General features: G+C 39.2%; 1 protein-coding gene across 6 annotated transcripts in view; it reads right to left on the bottom strand.

The window, feature by feature from the left end:
* The window catches only part of ROCK2 (Rho associated coiled-coil containing protein kinase 2), a 69,078-nt gene that overhangs the window by 22,903 nt on the left and 33,710 nt on the right, over positions 1 to 12,465 (bottom strand). For 5 of the 6 annotated variants that reach the window (XM_082218232.1, XM_082218227.1, XM_082218229.1 and 2 more), the window contains 8 exons: positions 9,968 to 10,112; positions 8,683 to 8,821; positions 4,718 to 4,809; positions 3,692 to 3,851; positions 3,129 to 3,216; positions 2,615 to 2,626; positions 1,258 to 1,346; positions 230 to 278 (listed from right to left, as the gene is read on the bottom strand). In XM_082218232.1, the coding sequence (XP_082074358.1) occupies positions 230 to 278; positions 1,258 to 1,346; positions 2,615 to 2,626; positions 3,129 to 3,216; positions 3,692 to 3,851; positions 4,718 to 4,809; positions 8,683 to 8,821; positions 9,968 to 10,112 (774 nt within the window). The remainder of the gene's footprint in view (positions 1 to 229; positions 279 to 1,257; positions 1,347 to 2,614; positions 2,627 to 3,128; positions 3,217 to 3,691; positions 3,852 to 4,717; positions 4,810 to 8,682; positions 8,822 to 9,967; positions 10,113 to 12,465) is intronic. The other variant, XM_082218228.1, reaches the window with a different exon arrangement.

Here is a 12,465-nt window from a genome sequence, read left to right as displayed (position 1 = left end):
TGTAATACAAAAACTGATTACATATTAAACCGCTTATTAATATAGCATATGGGTGCGAGAAATGTTATCTCCTTTTTTATTCTACTAAATACTGTTGGGGTAGCAACTGCCACTTCTATAGCACAATTCCACTAATTTGTCCAATGGAATACCTTCATCACCTAACATAAAAGATTGGCTAAAACATTCAGAGACACAATGGAAAAATATAAAATAGACAATACTTTACCTCCTCATCCAATTCCTTCATTATCTTCTCTACACGATTAGTAATAGCTCTGGGAAAGTGTTAAAATAAATATTAAGCGGAAAGCACAGAATAATTGACAAGAAACAATAATTTCCCATTTGCTACTGTAAATCTTCTATATAGGAAAGGTATTCCACCAGTGAGATTGTATGTAACTTAACAGCAACCAGCAAAGTCAAAATTATATATTCTCCTGGTGCCTCCAAAATTTCACATTGACCGGCTTCATTTACAAGGTTAAGCCATGATTTATTAAACCATGGTTTTATTGCCTGAGCCCTGGCCAGTGGTTTAACTATGGTTTGCTTATTGATAACAAATCATACTGAAGTTTTTGCTAGGTGCTACATGCAAATCTTTCCTTAACCATGGTTTGTTTGACCATCCTATTCCAGTCTTTTGCCAAAGACAAAGGCATAAGGAGGTAGACTGTGGAACATTTCATTTGTTAAAACAAACCATGGCATAGTATTATATGTGAATGATGCCACTAGATTAATAAACTATGGGACATGGTAGTCATGCAAAAACTAACCAAGCAAGGTCAGGTAGCAGGAGGCCTACAAAATAACAGCTGCTTTTTGGTATACGTTTATACAACCATTCAGCCAGAACTATATAAATGAACATGTGTTATAAAACAAAGTGGGGGAAAGACCAAAAAGAACCAATGCATGGTGTGATTCATTTTGTTAGTTTTTTTGTTAAATTGAAAGGATTAGGGTGGTTTGTAGAAACAAGAGGGATGGCTAGCTGTTGATATGGAAGGCAACCACAGCCCTCACCCTGCCCCCGCAAACAGGGATCTGCTGGGCCCTATGGGAATCCTGCACCCTGCAAGCGAACTGAGCCCTCAGAAATACCAAAGTACCAGGATAAATTAAATGTGTTAGATACAGACTGCTTTTTGATATTATGGTTCTTTATACAAATAATACTCTTCAAACTGATTTCCCATTAACATTTTTGAATACCATATTTCTGCATAAAACGGGGTGGGATTCTACCTGTATTTCTGCTCAAGTTCATCTTTGGCTTGTATTTCATTACGAATTCGATCTTCCAATTTGCTTACTTTTTCCTGAAATTGTGCAAACTGAAAGGGAAAAAAACCTGGTCTTTAAATGTACACAACTTGAAAAAGTAGCTCACATAAGTAAATATTGAAAGCACCATCAGCCATTTGATTGGACATCAGTTATTTATTTACTATGACATACCCACAGCTGGAACTAAACTGTGTTTATGAAGATACTCAGTAGTTCATGGAAATATCTAGAGAGCCGCTCTTCATTATGGGAAAAGTAAATTCAACTATCTGTGATGCATTTAATAAAACAAAATCTACAGAAACCTCATAATCATGATCTTAACACACCCTCCTATCTTACACTGCACATTCCAAAATCCAACTTCAACAATTGCAAATTTCACAAATATTGTAAGTTGCCATAACAATTTCCAACATGTGTAGTTTCATATTCTAGATGTAAAAACTGCAGCCCATAGGTAAACTGTGCAAATTCAAATTAGCTCATCATAGTCCACACTTTTAGGATTTTCTCTGTAGTTAAAGTTCTGGACTGCCCAACTTACTGGGAAGTGGGGGTAGACACCCTCCAAGTTTGTGAAGTGCCCTCTAAGTGTAAACATATTGTCTATAGTCTTATGTCTACAAACAAAGGCTGCTAAGTGGCACCCAGGACACCCATGGCAAGGGAAAATAACCATCTATCACAGTTATTTTCATGCACTCACATTTAAAAAAAATCAAATAGAAATGACTGGCCATTCACAGAACATTTCTTATCTAATGGGGCTCCCTTCACCATGGACATATGAAATAAATTTATTCTCATCTGTAGCCAACTAACTGGATAATTAATCACACATTCAATCAATGATAGCTACTGCCTAAAAAAAACTGTATCTTTTTTTTTGAAATATTACCTATTGAAATCAAATAGAAATGACTGGCCATTCACAGAACATTTCTTATCTAATGGGGCTCCCTTCACCATGGACATATGAAATAAATTTATTCTCATCTGTAGCCAACTAACTGGATAATTAATCACACATTCAATCAATGATAGCTACTGCCTAAAAAAAACTGTATCTTTTTTTTTGAAATATTACCTATTGAAATCAAATAGAAATGACTGGCCATTCACAGAACATTTCTTATCTAATGGGGCTCCCTTCACCATGGACATATGAAATAAATTTATTCTCATCTGTAGCCAACTAACTGGATAATTAATCACACATTCAATCAATGATAGCTACTGCCTAAAAAAAACTGTATCTTTTTTTTGAAATATTACCTATTGAAAGAAAAACAATTTAAAATAATGTACTTACCTCTTCACTGTCCTGTAAAAATAAAACAAAAAAAATCCAATATAATTTTTTTAAAAAACCACAAGCCTCTCCCGTCTGTATTTTCCAACAGTCTCTAAAGCTTCACTATCTTGATTTTAAATAGTTACCGTATTTTTCGCTCTATAACACGCACCCGACCATAACACGCACGTAGTTTTTAGAGGAGGAAAATCCGTAGGCATGCCACCCGTAGGCATTCCCTCCATAACACACACAGACATTTCCCCTTACTTTCTAGGAGGAAAAAAGTGAGTGTTATGGTGCAAAAAATACGGTACTTTAATTTTCTTTTTAACAACTCTTGCTTTAAAACATAAACCATGTATTTTAGTCAACAGCTCTTTTCACAAAAGCAAGACTACTCACAAGTAGTTTCAGATGTGTGCAATTAACGCTAACTACTGAAAAGCAAGTCTACATCGCAAGTATTATTTATCATGCATAACAAACACTTTACATATGTTTAGCCCTTATTAAAAAGAAGAGTACTTGCCTCATTTTTCTTTGCCTCTTTTTTCCTTGCCCCATTGTTCTTGCAGGGTTCAACTTCCCTACAGAGCTCAGAAAAGTCACTTAGCAACCTGTTGAAAACAACTCAAGTTTTCAAAAACTCCACAACTATGCCAATCAACTCATTTTAATCAATTCTCTCAAGTCTTAATCCCCACTAGACTGCTCTCAGAATGAAGGCAGCTTTATTCAGCACCACTTCTCTTCCTTTTCATTTTAATTGACCCAAAGGCGGAAAAGATGGGGTGCTTTTCTCAAACCCATACAAATGTTCTAATTTTTCAAGTACCTATGCAAGTTAAATGTATTTATGTGCAGTAATATATTGGTATGCAGAAACTTATTGCAATACCCTAAGATTATTCAGATTCTGCATGTACTGTTTGCTCCCTACCCACCCTGCAAAGAGCCTGTGCTGAATACAGTATTGATGGATACTAGAAAATGCACAGTACAATGCTTAACTTTGAAAACTAATTAAACAATTCTATTATGAAAAGAAGCAAGCATTATTGTTATGTATATCATTAAAAGTATATTACATACAGGTTCTCTCTAAAGTAAGTAAATCCTATGAAAGGCAACTGGTTTCCAACAAAGGCTTTGGGGACTGGAAAGGTTTCAACATCCCCTTTGTCGTCTTCAATATCGTCAAAATTGCTGCTGTCTATGTCACTACTCAGCTCAGGTACAACTGGTGCTGCAGCTAAAAAAAATGGAAAATAGTTATTTAAATCAAAATTCTTTTTTTCCACTTCCACAAAAGCAATTTGCATGGTATAATTTGCTAGCTATCTTCTGCAATGAGCCAGGGTCTTGAAAAGCCCTGTTTTACAAGTCTTGAGAAACAAAAACACAGAAGCTTAGCTTCTGAGAACTGCAAATGAAAGGGAACTGCCTCTTTGCTAAAGCTTCTCTGGAAGGCTGGGGGATGCTCCTGAACAGCATGAACTGGGGCATTACCCACAGATGAGACGTAGCTTGCAAAAGCAGAGCTGCAGGAAGGCTTTTCAGGAAGTGCAGGGGACTGCTTGAAAGGGCAGAGAAAGAGATTCTCTTTTGTGAGCTTCATTCTGCTCCACGTACTTAGGACCCAAGCTAGGGAGTTTGGTGGACCACAATGAACAGTTGCACTGATGTTTTTTAGTAAGCTGGTTGTTTATAAATAAGTAATACCCCAAATAAGAATTTTCAAGAATATTTTCCCAACCACAGAAACATTTTTCTCAGATGGAAGCAGAACCAGAGCCATTATTTATACATTTCTATTGAACCAAAACATAATTCAGGCTACATATTTAGAGTAGTTGTTTGACTAAACAAGCATGATGTGGTGGGCATTAGCAAAACAGAATGAAATTTTTACCCATTCGCACTCAATAAAGTAGTGCAGTTGAAAAAAAAATTAACTATTGTAAAAGCCTAGACACTTACAGAAAAATGTAACTTACATATATAAATGCCCATAGAAACCATTTTAGAACCCCTGCATTTTAAATTTGACACTAACCCAAAGTAAGTTTTTTTAAGTAAGAAAGAACATATTTTTCATATTTTAAAAATGATACTTACTGTCTCGAATATTATCCCAATCCCATTGGTCATGCTTAAAGAACGGATGAGATTTAATTTCCTCTACTCCACTCCTTCCAAGACGTACATCCCTAAACATAGCAATTAAATCAATTCTTGTATTATCATCGATAATTACAAGCTAAAAAATACATTAAGTGCCAAAGATACCTAAACATTCTTGGCATTTCCTCCCATTATAATTAAATGCAATTTGAATCCTCTCATTTTGTAAGCTGTTAGGTTTCTCAGCACTCTCAACATATGCAGAATGAAATGGTTAGAAATCTCAGCCTGCCATGTGTGGAATAAAACATATTTCCAACTGGACTGTGTAGAAAAGGAATGCAGGAAAAAGTTCTTTAAAAAAACAAACGCAAACCTACGAAGTTTGCCAAACCACTGTACAAACATTTGGACGTAAATGACGGAAGACCTGGTTTCCAAACACAGAACAGTTATTCAAACCCTACTGAAATGAATATTTCAAAAACTGTATCCTTTGCCTCCAATTTAAAAACACCCGTACACATATGCACATTTTTTCCTAAAATGTATAATGAAGCCACTATATACAAAGCAAACTCATGTCTTTTCAAAACAATTTTTGTTTTGTTAAAGGCTCACGTAAGAACATACTTTCGTACGAGAACTAATAAGGCACAGGATAGATACTTGCCCCTTGTCACTTTAAGTGCTTCAGTGGCAATTGTATATATAATAAGATGCTCTGTTTTAAATAGATACACTGAGCACCATGTTTAATATGAACAGGAAAGCACACACAAAAATTGGGGTGGAGGAGAAAAGAAAGCCAGAGTATTCTTAAATAATCCAAAAGCTCTTCTTATATACCGTATTTTTCGCCCTATAGGACACACTTTCCCCCCTCCAATAATGAAGGGGAAATGTGTGTGTGTCCTATGGGGCGAATGCAGGCTTTCACTGAAGCCTGGAAAGCGAGAGGGGTCGGTGCGCATGGACCCCTCTTGCTCTCCAGGCTTCAGGCTGCTATCCGCAAACCTTGGGAGCTCCGCGGGAGTTCCCGTCAGGCTCCCCAGGCTTGCAGATAGCAGCCTAAATCCTGAAGCCTGGGGTGCGCTGCACAGCGCGCCCTGGGCTTCGTGCAGATATTGGGCAGCCCCACAAGCTCGGGGGACAGCGGGGAGGCGGAGCGCTGCCATCCCGCTATTCCCCGACCTGGTTTGGCAAGCTTCTCCCCACCGCCAGCCCCACAAGCTCGGGGGACAGTGGGGCAAGCCGCTGCCCCACGGAGGCAAGGGAGGCTGTCCCTGAAGGCAGAAGAGGGAGACGGAGCGCTCCGTCTCCCTCTTCTACCTTGGGGATGGCTGCGCAAAGCCTCTGCAGGGCAGCGGGGTGCTTTTTTTCTCCTCTAAAAACTACGGTAGGTGCGTTTTTTAAAGCTTGGGCTTCCCTGTCCCAGCCCCACGGCTAGGGGGGGGGGAAATCCCCCCCTTGATTTCCCCCCAAAAAACTAAGTGCGCCCTATGGGCCGGTGCACCCTATGGGGCGAAAAATACTGTATATCCTTTCCCGATCTTTGGCTTTTCCTTGCATTTAAAACGGGGGGGGGGGGACACTAATGTACCCCCACCCACCCAAATCCTCTTGAGCTGCCTGCATGATTACTCAGTAGATGGAATCCTTTTTGGAACACTGCTGAGGCAAATAGACAGATATTTATTTCACTTCTATTTCATTTTGTGTTTTTTGTGTTTTGTTTTTTACATCTCTTACGATTTAAGCGAATTACAAGGTGCAAATAATTAAATTTAATATTGACTTGACTGTCAAGAATCGTCCAGAAGAGGGCAACAGAAAGTGAGTTTGTTTGGTTTTCAAATTTTGCATCTTGGTCTGCTTCTGCATGAATGCCTAATAATGCAAACTGGTTGGCCATAAGGGGAAAGGGAAACTAACTTTCCCAACAGGGGAAAGAAAGCCATAAGGAACAGCCACAGTGATCCCCTCCTGACCCTCCCCTAATTTAACAGGCCACAGAAAGCAGCTGTGGCCAAGGTATGGTGGGCTGATCTGATCAGCCTTCAGCAAATAATGCTTAGGGAACTGTAGAATCAGAGTAATAAGAGAAGCCAAAGGTCACCTAGTCCAACTCCCTGCCGATTCAGGAAATTTATGACTACAGCTTTCCTAGCCAGCCAGCCTCTGCTTAAAAATCTCACATGTAGTACAGTCCACCACACCACCTTCTGAGATAAACAGTGGGACAGAATAATACCTCATCCAATCAAGAAATTCTTCATAATGTGGAGTCTAAATCCTTTTTCTTATAGATTTGCACCCCATGTCTTTGGTCCTAATCCCTGGGAGCAACCGAAAACAAACCCAAGCCAAGCTATCGCCTTCTCCAACCCCCTGCAAAAGCCAGGCAATGTGATGGAGCACGGCAGAGATTATGGCGCAAATTTGTTTTCTGTTAGAAAGTGGAGAGTAGCTGACTATACTCACCTGAATGCTGCTACCAAACCTAGTTTAAGGACTTTACTCCCAAAACTATGCCACCCATTTCTTTAAATGAGCAAATGAAGGAGGGAAGAACAGATATTCCTCCCTCTCCCCAGCCCTTGAGAGATATGGGGAAGGGATGTGTGGATTCCACTGATCTGTCCCTTTCAAAAGGAAGGGGGGCAAGAGAATTATGATCATGGGGTGTAGGGGAGATGTAAGATGCTCAGTAACCCCAATATAATTTCTCAGAGCTTGCATGTGTATGCTAGGCAATAGGTGACTTGCTAAAGTCAAGGATACAGAACATGCTCCCACACTTCACAAAATGTCAAAGATTTCTTCTCTTCAAGGGGCAGCAGCGTTCGAAACTCCCATTGTTCTAGGTGCATCTTGTGACAGGGAATTTCATTAGTGCGAGCAGTTTCTGAGCTCTGGGCACAGTACTGCATCTAAGATTTCAGTTAAAAACTGCAGTGGAAGGAAAGAGGACCTTTTTCTGCCTCCCCACTTCCAGCTGCTTTCTTAAGACTGGAGAAGAAACACTCCTAGGAATATTAGGGCGGTGGGCAGGGGAAGGACTAGACCATGTGAAAAATGAACATAATATTCAAGCTGCAGTTCATTCATTTTCGGCTTTGTATTCTTGTTATAAAAAAGTGTGCCTAGACATTCTGTTGTTGCACCCATAACCTAGGTTTAAGGTGCCATTTAGCTCCTAGTTTTCATATCTCTGTTTCTAACACTGAGGGACAGAGAAACCTTCAATATAACTGACCAAGAAAAGTCATGAGCTCTATCTGCTATACATCAGTGGTCAATGCTGAGGGTGGAAGGAGAACAGTCCTGAAAAGGAAGGAACATTCTAGCCCTGTAAGAACCAAAAAAGCAGGGGAAGCACTTGCATCCCATCTGTCTTTAAACTATCTGAATCCCATGCAGGTCTTTCAGACAGGAAGGCCCTCTATTGAAGAGCAGCTTTATGTTTATGATTCATTTAATGCTCTATGTATATGGTAAAGGGTAATGGACCCCTGGACAGTTAAGCCCAGTCGACTTTGACTATGGGGTGTGGCACTCATCTCCGCTTTCTGCTGAAGGAGCCGGCATTTGTTTGCAGACAGCTTTTCCAGGTCGTGTAGCCAGCATGACTAAACTGCTTCTGGTGCAACAGGACACTGTGACAGAAGATGAGAGCATGAAAACGTCGTTTACATCCCTGCCACGGGAATATGTATGTATATGATTTATGATTATCTCCTCACTCAAAATTTGGCTATGGAAGTTGAATATAGTAAGTGCTGCTTGAACTTCAGAAATTTTTGTTTTTAACATTTTAGTCTGACTTTGGGTAAGGCATGAAATCAGATTGGTTGCACTCACTGTACTGGACCTCAAGAAAATTCTTCTGAAAACATATTCTGTTACAGTAATTTAGGGAAAGGATTTTATGGCAAGAAAAATCTATGCTTACATACCTGTCTGTTAAAAAGGCACAAATAAGGTCCTTTGCTTGCTTTGAGATTTCAACATCTTCTGGGAAATGTAATGAATTCTTGTGATCCATTATTTTACTATATGTTCCCACCAATGAATCAGCATAAAATGGAGTATCTCCTGAAATTAAATATGCATAAACATTAGCTAATACAAGTTGATTACTAAAAGCAAAAACAGTTAAATAAAAATAACTTGAGACAAAAACAGACTCCTATGTACAAAGGTTCAAAACAAACACCTACAGCCACACTAAAACTATGGTTTGGAATTATAGGTTCATGTGCTCCAACCATCCCCACACAAGAGGAGACTGCTTCTGCTTTTAAATGAAGCAGAGTTCCCTGTTAAAGTCTGAAATCAGAACAACTCTGTATACTCTTTTGTTAGTTCAAACAAGCCAAACTCAACCTATGCCATATGATACTGGCTTGTTCACCAACCATAACTTCCCTGAGTTTGGGCACAAGAAGGAAACCTGATTAATGTAAAAGCAGAAAATGTGATTCTATTTTCGTTCTCACAGCTGCAGAAAAGAAGGGGAGGGGAGGGAGAAGAGTAAGTTCAAGGTTCATGCAATGCTTTTGCATATAATGCGAACCATAATTTAGTGTTTTGTGCAAAGGAATGTTCTTATATATTCCTGACAAGCACAAAATATATCTCCTGTTTCTACAGCTTTCTGTACATACAAAATATAAATACAAACTCAACACACCCAACACATAAAAAATTATATCAAGTATTTGATGGGTCTTTCTTCAATTGCACATAGAACTTAATTTTTGGTCTCAGAAACATGTGATTTTTGTTAGAGGTGGGCCTGCTATACAGAAAATGGCTCGAGAGCATGTCCTTCACTGTAATTATGCTTCTTAACCCAAGGAAAGAATATATGTCGGGCATAGCTATGAATATTCCCAAGGTACCATCATTCAATATCCCTCAAGAAACGTAACAACCGGGATGGTAAATGGCTGACCATGTTACCACAACTGATTTGGGGAGCAGCATCACTTTCCATTGCAATAGCAGTTACAAAACTGGAAAGTTGGACGCCAGGTAGTCTCCATAGCAACTCTCCATGTCTTCCATGGGAGGCCCACCTCATGTTGTGGGAACTCAGGCTCTGATATGAGAAGTGTAACCAGAACTAGATTCACTCAGGGACCATCAAGCTCTTATTGAATCAATAACCTACGTGGTGATGCACAAACTTTTGAAATCAAGGTACTAGAGGGAATACAAGAGGAAATCACTACTTACCAACTAGCATTTCATAGAGAAAAACTCCTACAGACCACCAGTCGCATTCTCTTCCATAATAACCATCACCACCTTGTGATTTTAATACTTCAGGTGATATGTAGTCTGGTGTTCCGACAGCTGTATCACAGCGCACCATCCCTGTCTATATAACCAGATAAAATGCAACAATTAAACAGAACAGCCGCTAGATTTAGGCAAGAATGCTAACTTAATCTATTTTTAAAATATAGTTCTTAAGCAGCTATGAATTTAAGGCTGCTAACTGCACTTACTCTACAACACTGTCATTACCCATTTATAAGTTCTCTTATGAAATTCATGCCACAAGTATAAAGAAAGCTTGTTGAGGGAGCTGAAGGAGTTAATCTTGGAGCCAGACAAAGTAAGCAAAAGCTGGGAATGTATGTTATGTCCGATTCATGGGCACAGAATCTACTGGAAGTCTCTGCAATAAATTGCAAGAGAGATTTGGAGCTGGTCCTAAATCAGCAGAAGACAATATATAGGCACACCTCTGTTTAGACTGAATAACATAGTCCAGTTTTTATTGCTTTTTCTGTGCTCCAGCAAAGCAGGTCTTAGAAGTTCACAAGACAAACTATGCAGCAAATATAGAACTTGAAAGCAAGCATGTCATTCTATATGATTTAATACTTCAGTAATATTTCTGTTCAGTGCTACTGTTATGTAGTGGCTAAGAGCTTCAGTTGTGAACCAGAAATCCTGGGTTTAGTTCTTACCTCTGCCATCAACTCAGCATCTCTCAGTTTCAGCCCCACATATGCAATGGGGTTTTTTTTAATTACTAGCTCACCTTGGAAAGATTTTTCTAATATTTTCTGATAATGATAATATCTTCAAATACTAGATACAAAGTGTTTTGGATATAAATTCTAATTAATAGCACTACGAAGTATTTGCATATTCATCAAAGTTAAACTTCATGGATCTTCCCCGCTTCCAGTCTCCTTATGCTCTTTACCCCCTATATTGGCCTAGTTCGGATGCAGCACTAAACCAGGAATCTCCATTCTTTTTTGGAGGTGAATGTCATGGAGACTGCACCGGCCTCCTCAAAATACCAATTTCACGGCAGAAAAACTTGCAATGCTCCAAAATACCCCCACTCCCAAACTACAGGCAACACTCACCCTCACACCCCAAAATGAAAGATAAGCAAAACAAACATTCAACACGCCTCTAAAAACAGGCAACAAAACTCACACATACCCAAAAAACAACCACCAAACACAAGCAAAGACACACACATTCCAAACAAAAACAAAAACAACAGGCAAAAGAAGGCAAACAATAAGCTATGCTTCATCATTATGGGCACAAATTTGTGCAAGCTTCAGGCTCCTGTGCCAACACCTTCTCAGTATATTTGCAAGAGGAGAGTGGAAGCTTTTGCTTCTGTTTTCAATTAACCACAGTAAGTAGAAGCAGCATTAAGTAATTTGCAAGGCATAGGGAAGAAAGGATTCATGGGAACACAGGAGGTTCGCGCACACCATACTCCCACATGCAGGTATCATCATGCTTGCCTGTATATACCCACAAGTGGAGAGAGTGAGGAATAGGTGAAGAAAATGAGGAAGCAGGATCTTCTGAGCAATGCAAGTGGATTGTGCTCATACTAATTTTATGAAATGCTCTTCTGTTCATAAATGCTAATACTAATACACAGCGAAAGCTCACTTCATTGCCCCAGGGGTAGCAAATAATGAGTTGAAGTTCTTTACTGTTTAACATTTGAGGAGATCTGGGTCATACAAACAGTGCTATCTTAAGACATGGGTGGGGAACTTGTCATTCTGCGAATGCTGCTGGACTGTAATTTCCATCATCCCTAACCACTGGCCAAGTTGGCTGGAATTGATTTTGTTCAAACCCAGCAATGTTTGAAGGGTCAAAAGTGTGGTTCCAATCTGAAGAAAAATGGGAAAATCCACCTTTCAACAGCCTTAGCTCCTTATTTTTTGGTACCACACTTTGTAGAGAAAATAAAGCATTTAATTTAAGGTTCTAATTCTTTACTTATTTTTCTCCCAGTTCCTCAATCAATCTGAACTCCCTACTCCTAAGCATGTAAAGTTAGACACCTCCTGGTTCTAGAATTCTTTACTAGAGTCAGCCATGTTTCATGTTACACTATATAGCAGGATGACTTATTACAAGATGGTTAAGCGGCTACACTGGGACAAATACTTATAGGGCAACCCAGCAAGTAGATCCATGTACTGAAACCTAATACAAATACTCACCAGGTGGTTCAGTAAGATATTCCCTTAGTTATGCAACCCCCAAAATAAAAGGTGCTATGTTGGCATTGTGTAACCCAAGTAAGTTGTTCTCACAAAATGGCTTATCATGTTGCACTCCACTGATATGGTTACATTTATTTATTTATTAAATTTCTATACTGCCCTTCATCCAAGAATCACAGAGTGGTTTACAAGACATTAGGAATGGCCATCTACTTGTGAGGCTGC

This window comes from Podarcis vaucheri (genome assembly GCF_965113315.1).
Source record: "Podarcis vaucheri genome assembly, chromosome: 3".
NCBI classification, from domain to species: domain Eukaryota; kingdom Metazoa; phylum Chordata; class Lepidosauria; order Squamata; family Lacertidae; genus Podarcis; species Podarcis vaucheri.
This window is presented reverse-complemented; position numbering and strand designations above follow the sequence as displayed.